Below are 20,847 nucleotides of genomic sequence, written 5' to 3' on the forward strand. Positions count from 1 at the left end.
TATATAAGGTTTTATGTACATGAACATTTCGAAGTTTTTTTTGTTTTGTTTTTTTTCTATAAGATGCATAATTTTCCTGCCTTTCAGCTAAACCTCACTTTTAAATGCACAAATGTGAAAGTGAATCACACTCAGTGGTGCTGGTCCCTCTGTCCACTCCGATCTGTGTGATTAGGGGCCATACGCTGTGTTTTTTGTTTTTTATATTATTAAACACGCGGTGGCTATGATTTCCACTACAGCCTGCCCCGGTGTTTCTAACAGCAGGCTGTAATTAATCAGAGTGAAAGATCAGAACCCAAATGCCTTGTTGTAATGTGTACATCTCTGGGTAAGGGTGAAATTTGCTGCTGCTGCCGCCGCCGTCCTTTCACAAACTCGAGGACAAACCTCACTGTAGCAACGGCCCAGATTCCAGTAATATTTATACAGAACATGCTGATTATTAATTGATAACTTGCTATTTCAAGAGGCTCTGGGTTTGTAGCCTTATCTGAAGCAAACGTACAAAAAAGAAAAACGTTGGGATGTGAGAGGTGGATGTGATTTGAAATATACTTTTGTAATGTTTAATAAAATGCTGCATTTTAAGCAAGTTCTCTGCAGTTTATTTATGAGCTTTAGAAATAATAAACATCCTGTGGTGTTTTTGTTAACAGATGTGCTCTGGAAATAAAACAGATGAATTTTTATTGCAGGATTATACAAAATACAACTTTAAAAAAAATGCAGACTTAAGGAAATCTGAAGCATTTGAGTTTTTGAACTGCAAGAGTTCTTCAGTTTTTCTGTCTGATTTACTTTCGTATTACTTTTTTTTTTTACCTTGTGGATTAGTTTTATTATTTCTTTATCTTGTTTTCAGATGCGAGGGTGGTGCTGCTGTTTTAAATTGTTAAAATCGGTCCAACTATTTCTATAATCTGCTTTGTATGTTTATGTCCTATTTTGTTTGTATCTTGCAGTCGCTGCACTTCTGCTCTCAAAGAATTTCCCTGAGGGAACAATTAAGTATTTCTTATCTTACTTTCACAAGTGGAGCATCACAGCTTTCACCGTGACGCTCCACGTGTGTGTACATATATATGTTTATTGGGTTTATTTAAAATATAATGGACATAAAAATAAGAAAAGTTAGGTGGGGAAATATTTAAAGTGAGAAGAAGATGGGAATCTGCCTCTAAACTTGCAGAAAGAGGAAAAAAACAACACAGTATAATAAAGTATCTGACAAACGCCTAAATCTAAACACTTGAAAATGTATTTTATTTTTGTATTGTAGTTTCTCAACTCTACTGGGGAAAAATATAAATTTTTACACTTTTTTGCTTTTCTATTTTTATCATATGTGATTTTAGACGGCCTATAAACAAAATTCTGTCCTGGGTTTTAAATGAATTCAAAGGAAAAATCTGCAGTGCTCTGCTTTGTTCACCTTAAGAAAATTTCTATTCACTCTATAAAATACTTCAAGTTCACAGAGATAAGGATTCTGTAGTTTGTTTGAAATAAATCAAGATAAATTAAACATCTTTCAAGTTTTGCCACAGTATAAGAATCTTCATTTTGAACTCATTCATGTATTGCCTGTGTCCTCTAGATAATGCGGCTTTTCTTTTACTGTTTTTCTGTAAATGTCAGCTGTGTGACGCTGTGGATCTCTGCAGCTTTTCCTTGCTTACAGTCAGTTTTCTCCCTGACCTCTGTTGCGTTTCTTGGTCTTTATGATGCTGTTTGTTCTCTAATAAACCTCAAAGGCCTTCCAGTTTAAGAATAACCTGGAGTAATTCTTAAACTATAAATGACTGATGTTTTGACCAATTACTCAAACCAAATACTTCACCATATGAAGCTTGTTTTTGCCAGACACACCTGGAGTTTCATAAGTTTTGTAGTGAGAAATTTATTTTGATTTTTTTTTTTGCAACTGTAATTTATATAAATTATTTTCATTTTGGAATTTAAAATACCAACTTTCCACATAATTTGTGTGACTGTGCAATTTTTAAATGTTAAAGTATTGGTTTTTTTATTATCTTTGAGTAGCCTTTTTACCAAATGCTTCAGTTGTTTCTACTTTTTACTTTTACTTTTGAGTAAAAATATGTTGAGGTTTTCTAATTTACCTCGACTATAAGTGATTTATTTAGGGGTATCAGAATAAAGAGGTTGGGCTTTGAATGCATGCCAGTCTCATCTTGAGGCAGCACCGTGACAAAATGTGGAAATGCTCCATCATTTTTGCAAAACACTGCAGGTGCAAAAAAAAAAGTGCATCTAGAGTGGGTCTGTTTGTTTTTACAGAATTAGCCTTGGCACGAGGGCGAATCGGGGTGCCATGACGTCATTTTGCAGAGAGGAACCGACTGAGTGAGCAGCGTGAAACGCGTGGAAACAGATGAAAACACGCACAAACAAACGAAGAAAAAAAAACAAAAAAAACGGAGGCGGACGAGTCGATCAGCGCGGCTTGAGCTGACAGCTGTGAAGTGACGGCGGGACTGAGTCTCTGCTGCGTTTGGAGCCTGAGTCAGAGTGGAGGAGAAAAGAGCCAGGGCAGCAGGAGAGAGGGAAGAAGGACGCAGTGTGGGCGGGTTAAGAAACGCCGAGAGGGAGGGCACGTCAGCGTAACATTCCCACCGCTTTTCTTCCTCCTGCCGAGTGGGAAAAAACAAGGACGTCCGCCGCTCTCCTCTTCCTCCCCACATTTCATCCCTGATAACCCCACCTGAGCGTCCTTTCTCGAACAGCTTCCGGCCGCTTCCGTCTCCATCCACCCGCACCTCGGAGGCTGAGCTCTGGGTTTGTTGTCAGCCTCCGGGAGCCGAGCTGATCTGAACCGAACCGAACCGAGTGTTAGGGGCGTGAGAGGCGGATGCTGCGAGCGTAGAGGCAGGTTACCAACCAGGAGCATCACCGCACTCAGAACGGTAATATCCCACATTTTTTCCTGCATTGTAACCCACCATTTCTGCGGCGTTTCCTCCTAAATGCCGCTTTACGCATCCACGTACGCCCGCTGGAAATGTGTGTCAGATAATTGTCGCATAGCATGTTTGTTATTCTGAATGTGTGGAGTCATCTTTACATAAAAAAAAAAACACAAAATTAGATTATTTATCACGTTCGCAAGCCTAAATGTTCCCATCAGCCTAAACAAACCATCAGGGTAACCGTGATTAAAACACGCAGCCCTGCCACATGCAGAACGTTCCCCACTCATGACCAGGTATATATATATATATATGTGTGTGATACTATTCTGGGCTGCATGTCAGGGCGGCATAATGCTGAAATTCTCTTGGATTACAGCTCCAGTCATGCAACTCTGAATTTAGTTTTGCAGTTCTCATCCGTGTCACTTTAATGGTGATTTATTGGACAGACAACAGCAATGTGAAACCCCCTCCATCCCCCCAAAGTGCCATCTGAAATGCCTGATCTGCTTGTTGCTACTGTACTGTCCCCTCCACTGCTGATCTGTTGTTGATGCATGAACTGTACCCCTCCTTCCCTCCCTTCCTCCTCCTCATCCTCTTCTCTATTCTCCTTCCTCACCCCCCACCCTCTTATCCTCCCCTCTTTCCTCCTTCAGATGGACAGAATGAATTTTCTCTCCTTCCTCCTCCTTTGCTTGACTTCGGTTGCCAATTGCAACAAAGGTCAGTTTCAATTCCTTTTTTTTTTCTCTGTTTCTGTTTTTGACTGTGAAGTGTGGGAATGACGGTTTTGCATTGCCATAGAAACACACAGACCTGTCAGGTGGGGTGGGGGGTATTTTTCCAAGCAGAGCCGTGAACCCGGCGACTTACTCATGTATAGCTTCAATTCCTCATGCATAACCAGGTGCATACATAAACATCTTTGCATCTCCTGCATGTGCCCTTTCCGTCTGCGGTGTGACTCGGAGATGATGGATCCGCTTCCCAGATTTCTCATGGAGTTTGATTCAGGATCATGGTTTCGCTAGCTGCGTTTCCATTAACCATAAAATTGCACCAATTAAAAGTGTGCTAATAAATTCGCTTAATAGAAATACGCCAATTAAAAAAAAAAATACTCATGCTAAATATTTTTTTGCGCTAGGATGAGGTGGTTTTCCAGCCACGTGGAAATGGTTGTATCACCCAAAACTGCAATAGAAACAATTTTTTTCCTGTCATGCAAGTCATGTGATCAACTGCCGGATGTTACTACTGGTGAAAATGTCGAAGAAGACGACAGGAAGTAGTAGGAGGATGATGGTGCTGCACTTAAAAAAAACAAAACAATAAACAGTTAAGATAATTCATAAGGGATTTTAATTTCATTTCTTACTTAATGGAAACACTGCACATTTGCAAAATTGTGTTTTTTTTGTTTGTTTGTTTTGTAACACGAGTAAAATATTGACAAAGATTTCCCCACATTTGTAATAGAACCGTCTGATTCAAGCTATTGTCATTAGCAGCTTTTCTACTAACCATAACATTGCGGAAATTTGCATAATGGAAACACACCAATTTCAGAAAAAAGGGATGAGGGATTTCAGCGAAACTGCAATGGAAACACTTTTTCCGTGTCATAGGAGTTATGTGATCAACACCCGATGTTACTACTGGCGACGAAGAAGACTACAGGAAGTAATAGGAGGATTAGTTATTGAGTACATAAATAAACGGGCTTTTCACATATGATTTTATTTTAATTTCCTATTTGATGGAAACACGGCAATTGCGAAATTGGGTTTTTTTCGACATTAGCATAACATTGACAAAAATTTTGAATTCAAATGCAGTTCCTGTTTAGCTTGCTGCATTTCCATTAAAGTAAAATTAAGAGTACGAAAATAAATTCGTTCGAAGTAGCCAATTAAAAAAAAAAAAAAAAACTCACCTGAGATTTAAAAAAAAGTGTTTTTTCAGTTGTACCGAAACACAACTGAAAAGACTCGAGTCACGTGATCAACAGCCGGACGCTACTACCATCTATGTGGCTACTACTACTGGCGAAAAGGACGAAGAAGTCTACAGGAAGTAGTATGAGGGTGATGGTTTGTTTTTGTTTATTATTTTCGGAAAATGTTCGCAAAAAGTTGTTTCATTCGAACACGTTGAATGAATTAAATTTCCCCCAAACACCGCACATATGTATGTAGCCGCTTCCAACGGCTAACTCAGATGCTAACGTCTCTGATTATTAGCGCCAGTGCCATGTTTGAATTATGAATACATCTCACGTAAGCGCTGACATAATTTTTAATGACTTATCACCTTATTCAAAACAGCGCAATTGCGAAATTATTGTGTTTTTCTTTTTCGACATTAGCAGAATATAGACAAAGATTTGCGCACATTTGTAATGGAGCTAGTGATTGTCATGCCGAGGGGGAGGCGGATGAAACTGACACAGCCGTGCAGCAGGGGGAAGATAAGGAGGGAGAGCTGGTACGTGAGATCAGGTGACAGCCGATCTCACGTACAGCTGTCGTACGTGAGAGGATGCAGGGCCTGGTGTGTGCGGGTGTGAAGAGGCCAAATGAGGAGGGGTTGACGGGTGAGAGCTGCGGCCTGATGAATAGGGTGACAGAAAGGGGAGCAATGCCAAGGGGGACAGACAGGGAGATGGAGCGAGATGCCTCTCAATCTGTAATCCCGAATGTAATCCACAGGCCTGATGCTCAGATTAATGCTACATAGCAGCTAGGGGTGGGGGGAAGGGAGGAGAGGAAGATGAGTAGAGGGGGGACAGAGGGCATGAGATAAATGACCGAAAAAGAAACGCACAAGCCGGAGCGTGGTAACAGAGGAGGTGGAGGAGAAGATGAATTACTGTGATTATGCCTGGGTGTTGATGGCAACTAATTTTTGGTGCCAGATAGACATTTTTCCAGTTGAAACCTGGCAGGGATGCATAGCTCTGAGAGTTTGTTGGGCTTTTTTCTCTCTCAAATGTATTTACAAAGTGAAAAACAAATATTTAAACGATTAAGAATTTGGCTTGGTTTTCAGGGGGCAGTAATATGCAAAATGGACTCTTTCTTTTAGTTTTACATAATTTTATGACGTTAAAGAGACAGAAACCCTATTTCAAGGTGCTAAATTACAAAGTCAAATGTCTTTTATGTCATTTTTGAAACCGAGTTGATATAAAAAAAAATGGTGCTTAATTAACTCAAAACGTTCCTTTTTTAAATACAGACCTAAAGGTACTGAAGAACAAATTTATTTGATAGCTCATGATGATGAGAAATAAAGAAAGTGAAAAGCAAAGTGTAGATTAATTGTAACCAATATTTTTATGATATTACTAAATAATTCCTCATACAGAGCTAAAATAGCCAAAAATGTTTTCAGAGTATCTTTAAAACATTTCTGAATCATTTTAAATCATAGTCTATAGTTTATAAACCACAATAATGGATAATTTCCTTTAAATTAATGTAAAGTGGAAAAACACTGCAGCTTTAATCTGTGTATCTCTTAAGTTATCCATATGTGCAAAAGAAAAGGAGCTGCAGGTCAAAACTGCAATGGTATATAAACGGTGAAGACAAATCAAACAATATTTAAAGTACATGAATATGAAATGAATTTAAAATATTTTTACAGTGCCTGATAAAGGAGATGTTGCATAAAGAAATACCTTTTCTCAAGCTGTTTTCCAGCAGCGATATAAAAACACATATTTAAATTCAGCAGCAGGCTTTGGTGCTTTAAGGCAAAGAGAATTCAAATGATCCTCTGCTCTGTGTTTGAAGTTAAAGAAGTTTGATCAGATTCACAACCAGAAGCATTTTTTTAAAATTTATTTTCATTTTCCTCTTGTTGGCTCTGAGACTGAAAATTAGCTCCAGTTTCATTTTCTCGAAAATTCACTGTGGCGACAACAAAGAAATACATCTTGTGCTTGTGTCTGATTTCAAACTCTGCAGCCTCTGAGTTAGGAGATCGGGGACAAGAGAAGGGAGGGAGCGCTGCCTTTTGTTTTCGCTCGCTGCTGGAGTGTAAAATCGTCATCCTTGTGGCTCATTAACTTGGCCTTTGATCAGTCAGCACCGAACAGTCTGCGCAAGGATTAATAATTATTTAGCAATTAAAGGTTGGATTCTGAGAGAACCTTGGGCGTTTGATTCAGAGCCGAATAGTTCTGTCTGTGTCTGTTTGATGGAAACAAATCAGCACTGTGGAGCTGGAGGGTGCTTGAAATAAAAATGGAGGAAAAACGTCAACTGTGAACGTTATCTGACTCTCAATTGTCACACGTTGCTTTCTGTGTGTGGGTTTTTTTTTCACTCGTGCACACTCTCACCATGTCTCTCCCCCATAATTGACTGTTAAAAATAGATGCATTGGTTCCTTGTAATTGCTCCATTTAACCCAAAGCCTGTTCGGTCTTCTCTCTCAGCCAATAAGCACAAGCCATGGATCGAGACAGAGTACCAGGGGATTGTGATGGAGAACGACAACACCGTGCTGCTCAATCCCCCTCTCTTCGCCCTGGACAAAGACGCTCCGCTTCACTACGCTGGTAACACCGCCTGCATCCATCAAAATACAGCCGAAATATGATTTCTATACACACACCGTAGAAAAAAAGACGCATAGCTTTTTTTTATCGGTATGTAACATCTGGCAAATTTCTCCCTGTTTAAGATCGGTTATGATTTTAAGAAATTAGATAATTAGGAAGGTTAATATACATTTCCTTGCAAACTGTATGACTTGTGTCTAGAACTGGTATAATTAATTGCATTAATTGTAATGAAACAATTCTTGAAATAATCGTCAACTAATTATTTCAAGAATAATTAGTGATTAATTAGACTCTAAAAATGACATTTGCTTAAAGAATGACATTCAGAGCAGTAATGAAGTCAACTTTACTAAAAATATACATTTTGCATTAAAGATAATAAAAACTATAAATATGTTCATCCAAAACACCTTAAGGGCCATGGAAAATATCTTATTAAGCACTTTCTGCTATCCAATAATAATCCAATCCAATAATCACTTTAATCAAAAAATAATCAATAGTTTGGCCTTAAATTAGATTGATGTTAAGTCAAGCAGAAAGGCCTGACCTTTTTACATGTTGATGTTGGAAGTATTTTTTATCTGCAGACTCATCCTTTGCTACAAATGATTAAGCATGCACTAAATGAAAGCTATATTTTTCCATTTTAGGCAAGAAAATGTTTTCTTTCTTATTTAAAAAGGAAATTAAATTATTTATTTATCTGCATCTTTTAATGTAGTTCTAATATTGGAAATGAAAAATCTGCAGAATGTGCCATTTCTTCATGCGATTAATTATGAGAATAGTCGATTACGTAAATAGTCGTTAGTTGCAGCTGTGCTGGTGTCACAGAGTTTTCTTTCACAAGCTTCTCACAGTATTTTGCTTGAGTTCTGGTCCATTCCTCCTGACAGAACCGTTATAACTCAGTCAGGCCTGTAGGTTTTTTACAGAACTTCCTGATTGCCACTCATTGCTGCTATACTAAGTGACCCATTTGAGGCCCAGCTTCATATTTCCGCCTGAAGTGGAGATGTTGCCTCTGTATTTGCACACAGTCTTCTTTCCTCATCATGGCTTCTGTTTTACAAAGTGCATCCATTCTTCCTGTAGCACAATAGCCCCACAACATGATGCTGCCACACCTGTACTTAACAGCTGAGGTGACATTCTTAGGCTTGTCGTCTTCCCTCCTTTTCTTCCAGATGTAAGGATGGACATTAACGTCAAACACCTAAACTTCACTTTCGTCAAATCAAAGAACTTATCTGCAAAAAAATAAAAAATAAATACATAGATTTTTTTGCCCCTAGATGCATTTGCAAACTGTAATCTGGCTTCTTCTTCACTGAGTGGCCTGACCTTTGGTTTGGGTTGATAATCACATTCAAACCAGAACAAGTTCACAACTTCACACAATCCGTCTCTGTAGGACGGCTGGACATTCCCGTGGCGTTTGTGGCATGTGAATAATGTGGCATTTTCAGGCTTCTGGAAATTGGACCCCATGTTTCTCTTACTGATATTTTATTTATTTTTACTGTGATTTTTCTGACAGATTGCACATTGTGTTTGAAGTGTAGCCTAAAACCGCACCCAGAGTTGTGCCTCCATTTAGCTCAAATGTTGTGAAATAACCTTTCAACTGCTTCATTAAATTTAAATTCAGATCTATCATACTATATTTACATTTGTCAATTTGAAGAAGGTAATAAAATATAAAAATAAATAAAATAATTTTGGTTATATTTGTTGACTGAAAACAGAAATTTTAAATCTGATTTAATGTAACAAGGTTATTAAGGTTATTTTACTTGTTCATTGCAAATAAAATAATAATTTGCTTGGCTTGCCAAACACCAAGACAAAGAAAATCACGTAATTTTTATTCAGATTGCTCAATGATGTTTTAGTCATGTGACTGCTCTAATGATCCAGTTTGTTTTTACTGGGTTGCTTTCAGCTTTCAGTAGTAAACGACACGCTCATTTATTTTTTTATTTGGAGCCATAATACCACTCACAGCCACCAGCAATATTTCCCTAAAGACTCCCTAAATATTAAAGGCAATGTGTTCAGTCAAAGAGTCCACTATTTTTAGCCCATGATGGTGTAATTCAAGCCTCTGCAGCAGGAGCAATCAGCCAGCGCTGTGCCTTTCTGCAGCCTGATGAAATAAGGTGATCATGTTTGCACTCTGAGTCCTGGAAATAACCATGTTCAGTCAAATTATGAAAGATCAACTTGAATTACTCTGGAATATATTGAGCCGATGTCAAAACGGAAGAGGAAATTAGCTATTTGAGCACGAACCTTTGACTTTCGTCAACCGATAGGGATCTGCTGCTATTCTGAGGATTTTTATTTTCAGTAGCTGTTGCAGTTTTTTTTTTATGTCTTTTAAAAGACGTTTGAGATAAACGGGTGCATAAAGGCAATTCTAGATATCATTGTACTCAAAATCACATTAGTTCGCTTCAGTTTTTCAATAATAATGAAATGAATAACAAAATGTGTAACATGTTCAGTGGTTATGATACTTCATTGGAGAATTTAGTGGGTTGAATTTAAATTATGCTTCCTGGGGTTTATTTTTTTATTTTTTTCTCAAAAAATAAAAAATAAACTGTTACAAAGTACATGGATGCTTCATTTTTTTAAACAATATGTTTAACAAGTAGGAAGAGGAGCAACAAAACAGAGGAAAATGTCCTTTGTCAGTAAGATGAGTGGGTCTAAAAGGAAAGATCCCTCAGAGACCAAGTCTTTTCAGAGATAAACAGGGATTCTCCATTCTTTGAAGGACTGCATCGCTTAATAATTTAGCAGTTTCAGAGAAAAACCTTCTTCCCACAGTCAAAGTCTGACGCCAGAAAAAGCATCAGTCTGTGAGGTTTTAGCTTGGCTTCCTTGTTTTCTGATCACAGTTCAGTGGTGGATTAACTAAATCATATATCATCTCAATTGCATAATTCCACATTAAAAAACTATAATAGTAATAATTTTGCTGCATTTGTTCAGTGGCGAGAACAAAATTCTTACGATTAGTTGCACCGCAATTTATTCCTGTAAAATAACCAAAACTGAAGCTTTTATCATGTTTGTTATTTTTAAGTTAAACAGAACAGCACTGAACTAAAAAACAATATATACAATAATGTACACAATAATAAATAAACCTGAAAGTTTAAACATATGAATACAAATGATACATTATTTACCCTTATGATAAACATGACTGTTTTCAGTTAAACGAGCCAACATTTTCTCAGGTTATGTGGTGAAATATAAAGTTGTGTATCATCAGCATGTGACTGGTTAGAAACACTTTGGTCCTCTTAAAGCAGGAATAAAACCAGAATCAGATTTATTGGCAAGATTACGTTCACAATCAAGGAATCTGACTTCAACACTCTCACAGACTTTCTAAACAGATCAACCTCAGAAGAAACTAAATGAGGGACAAAATGAAAAGTATTTACCCGTATGAGTTTGTACAGGGCTGAAACAATTATTCCAATAATCAAAATGAATTGATTATTGACTAATAATCTACTAATTTAGCTTGATTTATTGTTAACTGGAGAATACACTCTATTGCCAAATGACACAAAGTCGTTCTAGTCTGCCAAGAAAAATCAGAGCTAATCTAGAACAGCGCCAGACAATCCCATCCATTTTTCTAGCTAATCAGTGTTTTATTACCAACTGGGTCAAAATCAGTGAGATCCAGTAATTCCAACCCCGAGGTGAGAGATGTGTCATTTAAAACCTTTTCCAATAGGTTTCTGCCATGTTGTAAACACGGTAATAGCAAATAAACTGCTATGCTATTAAAATATAAAACGGTGTACTGTGGAAATGAATTTGTTTGCAGTTTGATGGATGTTGACAATTAATCGCTAGACATTTTTCTCCATCTTTTAAGCTATTTATTAGTATGTCGCATGCACATATTTTGCACAAATTTAAAACAATTTGCCTGATTGAATGGACCCACAGAGTGCTTTATAAATGACGAGAAAATCAACACTCGTTAGTCAGAAGGAGGCCAGGTGAACGCTGTTCGTATAAATAAAATAAATGTGTTACCATAATCAGGACAAAATAATTAAAAAAAAGATTGAGTTCTTTGAAATCAAAGGTTTTTTTAATTAACCTTAATGTTCATATAACGCCATGTTTAATTCAGTTTTATTAATATTCTCTCAACCCAGGTGAAATCTGTGGCTTCCGAGTTCACAATGGCCCCTCGGGCTCTGGTTCCGTCCAGTTTGAAGCTGTGGTTCTGGACCGCTCCACCGGCGAGGGTCTGGTCCGGTCCAAAGAGCCGCTGGACTGTGAGAGCCAGCGGGAGCACAGCTTCACCATCCAGGCCTACGACTGCGGAGAGGGACCGGACGGCGTCAACAGCAAGAAATCCCACAAGTTAGTTACAGCATCTCCATTTTTAAACAGCAGCAGCCAGTAGATTCATCAAGCTGTGTCAAACTGAAGGCCCGGGGGCCAAATCCGGCCCGCCATGGCATTCTAGGTGGCCCTCTGATCTCCAGAGAGATGCATAAATAGGATCTTCATGATAACAGCTTAAATGTGATCTTATCAATCAAAGTAAAGCGGTTTTTATCTTTTACATCAGTAAGTCCCTTTTTTACGATTCTGCGATTGTGGAAATTCACATAAAATCAACAGATATATAATTTCAGGTGAATCCATAATTATGAGTTTATTGCAGATTTTCTGCATAAATTGCCAAAAATATTTGGTTTAAGTGATGCTAACTTCCATCTGAAGGTGGCAGTATTTCTTACTTCACAATAAGTAATGAATCAATTAATCGCATGATAAATTAAAATAAGCTCAAATATTTTTATTCTGTTGATGTTTTTTGAAGGGAAATTCTGTTTGTAGGGAGTTTATAATGAGTCTTATTTACGGTTTCTGTTGTGTGTATTTTTTAAATAGTTTCTGTTTGTGTTTTATTTTGGATATTTATTTACTGAACTTGCATTATCATGCCATTATTAATATTTTACTTTAAGATGGTCTCAAAACAGCAATATTATCAAATGTGTTATTGTGACAGGCCTGCTTCTACTACGCTGCTGCCTGAGGCTCAAACATTAAAATTATCGATAGATTAATCATTTACTAAGTTAGACTTGTGTTACATCCCCACTGCAGCGATATCAACCCTCATCTCTCTGCTTCCTTTCCTCCTCCCTTCCTCCTCTCCCTTAGGGCCACGGTTCATGTTCGTGTGAACGACGTCAATGAGTTCTCCCCGGTGTTTGTGGAGCGCCGCTACGAGGCTTCGGTCCCAGAGGGCCGACTGTTTGACAGGATCGTGCGGGTCGAGGCTCTGGATGCCGACTGCTCCCCGCAGTACAGCCAGATCTGCTTCTATGACATCATCACTCCCAATGTGCCCTTCGCTATCGACAACGACGGTGAGACGATTCACGTCCTGCACGCTGTATTAACAGAGCAAAACAGCAACATACTCACACATCTGATCAGCCTACAACCATGAGTTTGAATGTAGTTTACCATGTTAGTGCTTCATTTGGAAGTGGAAGGAAAATGATGCATAGTCATCACTGGAGCTGAAACGATTAATCGTGATTAATCGTTTATGGAAAGAACCGTAAACTAATTTAGCAACCAATTAATTATTAACCGGAATATTCTGGCTCATAAAACTCTATTTGCTACAAAGATAATATACTTAGGGCAGTAATTAAGCCAAAACATTTTGAATTTAAGATAAAAATAAAAGTACTCTGCATGTAAACAAGTTCCACTTCAAGTGACAAAGTTTAAGCTTCATCTTGTTCACATTCTGTAAATAAATCTCCTATTGCTCACTTTTTCCTATTCAATTATTAATCAATCAATCCAAAAAATGATCATCAGATTAGTCCTTCACTGCATTGTTGTTAATTCAAGCAGAAAGGTCTGAGCTTTTTACATGTTGATGTTATTAGACTTTTTTTGTATCCTTTTAAACAAATTATCAAGCAACACTAAAGAGCTGCTGAGTTGTTGCATTTTCTTATTTAAAAATCTATTAAATTATTTGTTTATTTTCATGTTTCAATGTATTTCTGATATTGTTTAGAAAGGCTGATATGGTTCGATTAAAAATCTGCAGAATGTGCCAATTTTTTTAATCCGATTAATCATCAGAACAACTGATAGATTCATCAATTACTAAAATAATCGTTAGTTGCATCCCTAGTTTTCACTTTTTGTTTTACAAAATGTCTTCAATCTGAATTGAGCCTTTTTTATTAAAACAACCCTAAATAGCATTCAGTTAAACCAAACTGCCTTCAAACATCACCTCATTAGTGCAAATAGTCTCAAGTTGTGGAGAAATTAAAGCATTTTTGGAAATTCTTGACCAGAAATAGTAAAAAGTTCATATTTAATCCATTTGAATGAACTGCTGTAGATTCAAGTGTTTTGTTTTGTTTCTCTTCCACCTTTTCACAATTCTTTGATAAACCTTTCAGTTTCACTCAGATTGTTTTAAGAGTGTCGGTGAACATTACCAACGCAGATTTTAAAAAATTGGATTTAGGTCTGAACTTTGACTGGGCCATTCTGAAACAGAATGAAATCTGTGTGCTTGGAATCGTTTTGGTGAACCTTCACAAGTTTTCTTCCAGTATTTCACTTTACTTCCATCCATCTTCCCGTCAACTCTGACCCATTTCTGTGTCCCTGCAGAAGAAAAGCATTGCACTGCATGATGCTTCGAGCACCACGTTTTTCTATTTCCCATCACGCTTAGCATTTCAGTGCAGATAAACATCAGGTTGTTTGACCAGAGCACCTTCCTTCATGTGTCTGTATGTTTTGGATTTTCTACGGTTTCAAACAGCTGAAAACATGAGGAAAAGAAACATTTTGAAGCCAAATAAATATTTCAGCAAAGTGATTCTAAACTCTGAAAACAAACAAAGCATAATGATCGAACAGCAGCCACTGCTGAGATATTGATATTTGTGGAGTGGTATATTTAGGAAAATTGCAGAGACTTAAAACCTCAGGTATAAACAAAAAGTGTTGAAATAGACTTTGTGGGGGCGGACTTGATTTCTGCATCTGCAAAGTCCTAGCTCCAGCTGTAGTGGAGAGGTATTGGTTTAATAGAGCATCCCGTTTAGTTTCTGCCTTGATAGATTCTCTGTATTTACAGTCCAGTGTTGCACTCCGGGGGCTCAGTCCAGTAATGTGACCCAGCAGCTGAGGAGACCCTGTTATTGCATGACGCTGCAGAAAATGTCCAGATCTGGACATTTTCTGCATCCTGCAAAGGATGAGAAGCTTCTTTCTGTTTTCAGACAGCAGCACAGAGATCTATTGTTCCCATTGTGCTGCATGCTCTTTATTTTTGCATCTTTCTTGTGTTTCTCTTTGTTTCTCATCTCTTCATGTCAAAGCATCTTCTTTTCCCTACCTGCTGTTTGTCAAGCAGCATGCAGAGTGTTGTCAGCCCTTCACAGATACTCACTTTGTTCACGCTTATCTATAAAAGCAGGAAAAACCCGTTTGTTTTCATCCTGCTCGATGTTATTTATCTTCCTGTTTTTCGCCCTGAAAGCGGAGCTGAAAACCCTGTTTTGACTCAGTGCACATGTGGAGCTTCAGGAGGTTTTTCACTCAGTTGAATAAGCTTGTTGTTGGCGACTGGCCCTCCATTTCTATTTCTGTTTGTCTCATTATGTCATGTCCTCTCTTTCTTTGTCGTTGCGTCTCCTAGGTAACATTAAGAACACGGAGCCGTTGGATTCGAAGCGGCAGCGTGTTCACACCTTCTGGGTGACCGCTTTCGACTGTGGGAAGAATCGCGCTCAGGCTGATGCCCAGGTTGTCGTCACGGTCAAGCCGTCCTGCAAACCCGGCTGGATCGGTAATCAACGCCGCAGGCGGCTCTTTTTTTTGTGTCTCAGTTTTTATTCTGGACTAACTCTGCGGAGGCGTCAGACGTGTGATTTGGTTGTTTCATTCAGTGATTTTTGGATGAAATTTCCACTCTGAGTTAGAAATTGTGTGGGCAGCTATTCAGCTTAATCATGGTTGCATCATTAGATCGTGAGCTGCGTTGCAAATAGACCATTTTAAAGCTTAGTAATATTATAGGGAGGTAATTAAATTTAATATAACTCATTTGAATTTATCTGTATCATGACAATTCACTGCAAATGTTATCTGTTATAAATGGCCTCCAATCATGTGGAATCTAATTTGGATCAGATTCAGTTTAAATAAAATTTTAAATAATGATTAGAAAAAGAAAATAGCTGTCATTTTTAGTTCATTTTTATGCTCAAGTTGTACGGGTGGTGTAGACTTTTTATAACAGAGTGATTCTACATGTCCATAAACCAGGTGGTTTCAGCAAATTACAAAGATTTTTAAAAGCGCACAGCAAACAATGCAGCAATGCACTAATAACAGAAAGTATAAATTGTATTTCTAAATACTTAAGTATCTTCAAACAGCACTTTAACTTGAGTAAACTTTAGACCCAGCAGGTTGTACCTGTAGTTGAGTAAGATTTGACCATGAGTATCAATATTTTACTAGAGTGAGTGGAGTACTTTGTCCACCAGGCATCTATCTACAGAAGCCCAGTCAGTTGCTTTGAATCACTAACTTTATAGGAATCAGTCATCTTGTGAGCATGTGGCAACAGCCACATGCTGTTGCCAATAATTCAAACAGGGAAAAACGTGCAGAAGAACCAGGTTGAGCATGATTGGCCAATTAGTGAGACCCAGCAGGAAGAGAGGATAAAAAATCCTAAACACTGAAACACTGAGGTAAAAGTAGAAAACTAAGGTTGCATTCACACCAACCCTGCTTAGTCCACTTTATTCGCATTCTGGTTTTTTGGCTAGAAAGTCTGGTTCATTTAGGGAGGTGTGAATAAACAATTGAATTCTGACGTAGACCAAAATACTGAATTCTGGTCCGCCTAAAAATCCAGGTCTCTGTTCGATTAAAGAGAACTGTGTCATGGTTCAAATGCCGATGTGGATTCAAGCTGACCAGAGAGCGCTCCAAAAGCAGGTAGTGAACTGTAACACTGGGGCATTCTGGGTAAATACAACCAAACTAAGACAATAGTCATTTCTTCTTTTAAGTCAGAAGAAATGACTCAAAAATCCTACAACCTCTAAAGTCTGGCTGCATTTTATTTTTATTTACATTTTGTGAAGAAGGAAGTTGATCTCTTCTTCAGAGGTTTTTGTGTCATGTCCTTATGTGGTTCTTGGTGCAGCGCCCCCACAGGCGAGGAGGTGAACAGGTTTTAGTTTGGATCCTTTGATGCAGATCAGTGTGAAAACAAACCACAACGGCTGAAAATGCAACAAACGTTGTCAGGAGTGAAAACATCCTAAGAGTTAATGGCATTAGCAGCACCTTCAATAGTTTGGCCCAGAAAAAGATATTTAACACTAAATTTCTGAACCAGGAGTTCTTTCTATGGAAACACACTCAGCCAATGGCAGCAGCACCTATGTTGATGGGTGAGTCCAGCTGAAAAACACTGGCAAACAATGAAACCTGCACCTGGAAGACTTTCTATTAAGAAAGAGAATACTTAAAGGAAGTGGTTGCAGTTTCTTTTTGAAAAGCTTTGATCCAGAAAGAGATTTAAACTCAGAATCACTAAGTGCCTTTTTTAGAATGAAAGAACGGAGAGAGTATAAAGCCGATTTCAGCAACACCTCAATTGATGATCCACTCTAAGCTGGAGGTCAGACATACTTTGCATAAGAACAAACAGACAGAAAGTTATAAATCTTGAATACAGCATTCTTGTAAACTCGCACAGACCAAAGAGACCAATGTACCCCATGCAGCATCTGTCAGTATGTGTTTGATATGAAGGATGAGGGAAATATCTTGTTTATCTTGCAAAACTCCACCAGATTGTTGTTAAAAGAAGAGGTGATGAAATTCATCGCAATGCAAAAGATTCGGCAAAGCTGTCCTGATTTTTAAAACGAGCTAATATTTTTTAAATCTTTGATATCTTGTCATTCTGTTATTTTTATTTTATTGCAGTTTTTACATTTGCTGTCTGTTTTTAGGCATTGTCATTTGATTGATCTCCCATCCGGTTTAATATCAGAGTTGTGTGTTAAAATGTAAAGTTCTGATTCGGTTTTTTCTTTCTTTAAAGGATGGACGAAACGTGTGGAGTACACACCCGGGTCAGGCAGCATCCCGCTGTTCCCCAGCCTGCATCTGGAGACTTGTGAGGAAACGGTGTGGAACATCCAGGCCACCGTAGAGCTCCAGACCGGCCATATTGGGAAGGGCTGTGACAGAGACAGCTACTCTGACCGCTCTGTTCGGCGACTGTGTGGTAAGTTTTGACTTTAGATGCAAAAATCATATTCAACTGGAAGTTAATATTGGTTTATTTCACATTTTGAACGTTTTTGTACTTCCATTTGGATCTCTAAAACAGCCAAAGTGCTTAAAAAACATACAGTTTATTTTTTGGTTTCTTGAAAATGAGCCATTTCAAAAATCTCTATTATGTAACGTCAGGGTCTGCGCCTCACCTAGCAAACTCGGAGGAGGCCTGGCCCGTTACTTAGCAACCCCACCGGAACTCCACCCGTCACTTAGCAACCCCAGCAGAGCTCTAGCACCTCTGGTCAGCTGGTTTTTACTGCAATGGCTGCTGGAAAAGACTCTCCTTCAGCTTTTCAAAGATGTATAATTGCAGATTTTGTTGCAGCCATTGTCACATGCGAGTGTAAACGTTGAGTTGGGGGCGTGGCCAGCAGCAGCTTATTTGGATTTAAAGTAACAAGAGATTCATTCTGACAGGAATGAAAGGGGTAGAATCGACCAGATTATTATCTCATTATCTAAGAATGATTTGTGAAAACAATTTAATGAACATCCTAACCTGTTCAAGGAAGCATAACAGGTCACCTTTAACTATAGAAGGAAAAAGAAATAACAGTCAAATTCTATTGAGTTGTTTTCTATTTTTTGATTAGGTGCCGTCAGGGGCGAAGTCGATCTTCTCCCACCTCCATCTCCGTCAGCCAACTGGACCTCAGCTCTGCCCACTCTCCCTTCTTCCGATTCTTCTCTGGTCTTCTCTTTCAACGGGTCGAATCATGTGGCAGTGGTTCCTGACTCGGTTGTGTCCGCTCTGTCGGGCGACCACTTCACCCTGCAGCTGTGGATGCGTCGGGGCGGCGCCAACATCCAGCCTTCCGCCACTCAGTCCAGAGGAAATCGCAAAGAGGAGGAGACTATTGTGTGCAGCACCGTAAAGAACGGTTCGTTTAATCTCTGGGATTTGTTGTGGTTTTGAAGGTTTAACCGGGAAAGCTACTACATCTAGCCACAGCTCCAAAAAGTGTCACTCATGTTCGATTTACATAAACAACCCACGCTCAACCACCTTTTCTTCTGCATAGAAATTCTCACGATTCAGCTCTAAATCGAGTCAGTTCTTTTCTTTATTCCCCAAGCAATAGATCCAACAATTATCTTCTTCCTCCTCTGTTGTACAGATGACTCCTACTCCCATTATTCGCTCTCCGTCCATGGCTGCCGCCTCTCCCTCTTCTACTGGCCCGATGTCTCGGCCGCACGGCCCGTCAAGTTCCTCTGGAAGCTGGAGCAGGTCCTGGAAAAACCTTTATTTTTAATTGCATTTCTATCTTTCTGACTGAATTTGAGGAAGTTTAGTAGTTTGTTTCCTTTCTGCAGCACGCTTAATGTATAATCTTTGATGCTACATAGTGCAGTATGAAGATAGAGCCTGTTTTTTCTCTTATCTGTAAAGCTTTTTATAGAGTAACTGCCTAATTTAAACGGTTCATGCTGTGTGTATCATCCATCTTTTGAAGCTGTAGTCTGACTAACGGATTGTGCAATTATCTACCTGTGAAAGGATAATAGAAGCCAAGATAGAATTCAATTTGTGCATCGACCATGAAGCTTTTTCTTCCGTTTTTAACATTCATTCTCAGCTGGATATAAAGAAGATATTTGCTTTTAGTTTCCAATTTCATTACCTTACACATATTCCTCATCACCAGATGAGAGCCGTCAGCAGTTTTCGCCGTGATTAATAATTTCCCTTATGTATGTAAAAATAGCTGCATTGAGAAGGGATGAAGCTCTCATCTGATAAAATAATGATTGCCATGCTAATTGTATCTATTTCTTTATTCATAACTACATCTTATAAACGGAGAATAGTACAAAGACATGCAAACAACAACTAATAATCAAGCAGCAAGTGCAATCAGCAATCAAACTAATTTTCGATTAATTTATTTAATATGTGTACTGTTTGCAAATCTGACTGGCATTTTTAAAGATTTCATTTTTACAACATTTTTAAGGGATGATTAAGTTTTAACGTACATCTATTCCTCAAAATATTTGACCATATCTATTTGTCAAGCAGTTGCCCATGTTTATTATTAGCTTTGGTAAAAAGCCTTAAATTCATCTTTTACTGCAGTAAAATAACTGGAAAATGTATAAAAATTTACCCTTTAATTTTAGTTAATTTATTAAGTGTGTCTACAAAATACTTGTTTTTAATCAAATTTCTGGGGGCACATTTATTGATATCTTGATTCCTTGACTTTCTGTTCACAGGGAGCATAAATATGTGACTTAGAGGTTTATCTTCTCATAAAACACATTGAGCTGGTTGGTGAGGAAAGTCAAATAATCTCCAAATCTCATTGCTCAAATCCTTATAAGAACCCTTTATTATTTATTACACATCAACCGATTTGCCCTACCATCACAAAAGTCAACATGTGGATTTTGCTAAACTGGAACTGACTGGTTTGGTTGGATGCGACTAAAATCGAACTTTTGGGCACAAACAAAGATATGTTGAGTCCACAAAAATTGTACTGAAGTAAGAGTAGCACTGCTTCAACTTATTTTTACTCAAATAAAAGTAAAAAGTACTCAAGTAAAAGTAAACAGTATTTGGTAGAACATCTACTTAAGTAACTGTTCAGAGCATCCAATTCAAAATTTTGCATTGATGTCATCAGACAGACAGAAAAAATAAAGTTTTGTGAAAATTGTGGTGTTTTAAAGATTAATATTAATACAAATAAAGAACATAATCATAACATAACACATTTTAAACAGCAAAGACTCTTTTCAAAGTAAATATTTTCCATAATTTTATAATGTAAAACGTATGAAATCAGTTCTGTAGGTCTGCGTCACACATTTTTGGTTAATGTGTTTGTACTTCTTTCAATGAAGTTACTCATAAGGGGGAGAGTATCCAGACGTTTCACTCAAGTAAGAGTA

The 20,847-nt window shown here is 38.1% G+C and overlaps 1 protein-coding gene across 1 annotated transcript in view; it reads left to right on the top strand.

Annotated features, from left to right (window-relative positions):
• Positions 1 to 2,373: 2,373 nt before the first annotated feature.
• clstn3 (calsyntenin 3) overlaps positions 2,374 to 20,847 on the top strand; it is a 37,509-nt gene continuing 19,035 nt past the window's right edge. The window contains exons 1-9 of the mRNA XM_008431401.2: positions 2,374 to 2,930; positions 3,596 to 3,662; positions 7,387 to 7,509; positions 11,718 to 11,928; positions 12,742 to 12,950; positions 15,272 to 15,421; positions 17,705 to 17,890; positions 18,540 to 18,827; positions 19,065 to 19,177. Of these exons, the coding sequence (XP_008429623.1) occupies positions 3,596 to 3,662; positions 7,387 to 7,509; positions 11,718 to 11,928; positions 12,742 to 12,950; positions 15,272 to 15,421; positions 17,705 to 17,890; positions 18,540 to 18,827; positions 19,065 to 19,177 (1,347 nt within the window). The 5' untranslated portion in view covers positions 2,374 to 2,930. The remainder of the gene's footprint in view (positions 2,931 to 3,595; positions 3,663 to 7,386; positions 7,510 to 11,717; positions 11,929 to 12,741; positions 12,951 to 15,271; positions 15,422 to 17,704; positions 17,891 to 18,539; positions 18,828 to 19,064; positions 19,178 to 20,847) is intronic.

Source organism: Poecilia reticulata, linkage group LG16 (genome assembly GCF_000633615.1).
Source record: "Poecilia reticulata strain Guanapo linkage group LG16, Guppy_female_1.0+MT, whole genome shotgun sequence".
Taxonomy (NCBI): domain Eukaryota; kingdom Metazoa; phylum Chordata; class Actinopteri; order Cyprinodontiformes; family Poeciliidae; genus Poecilia; species Poecilia reticulata.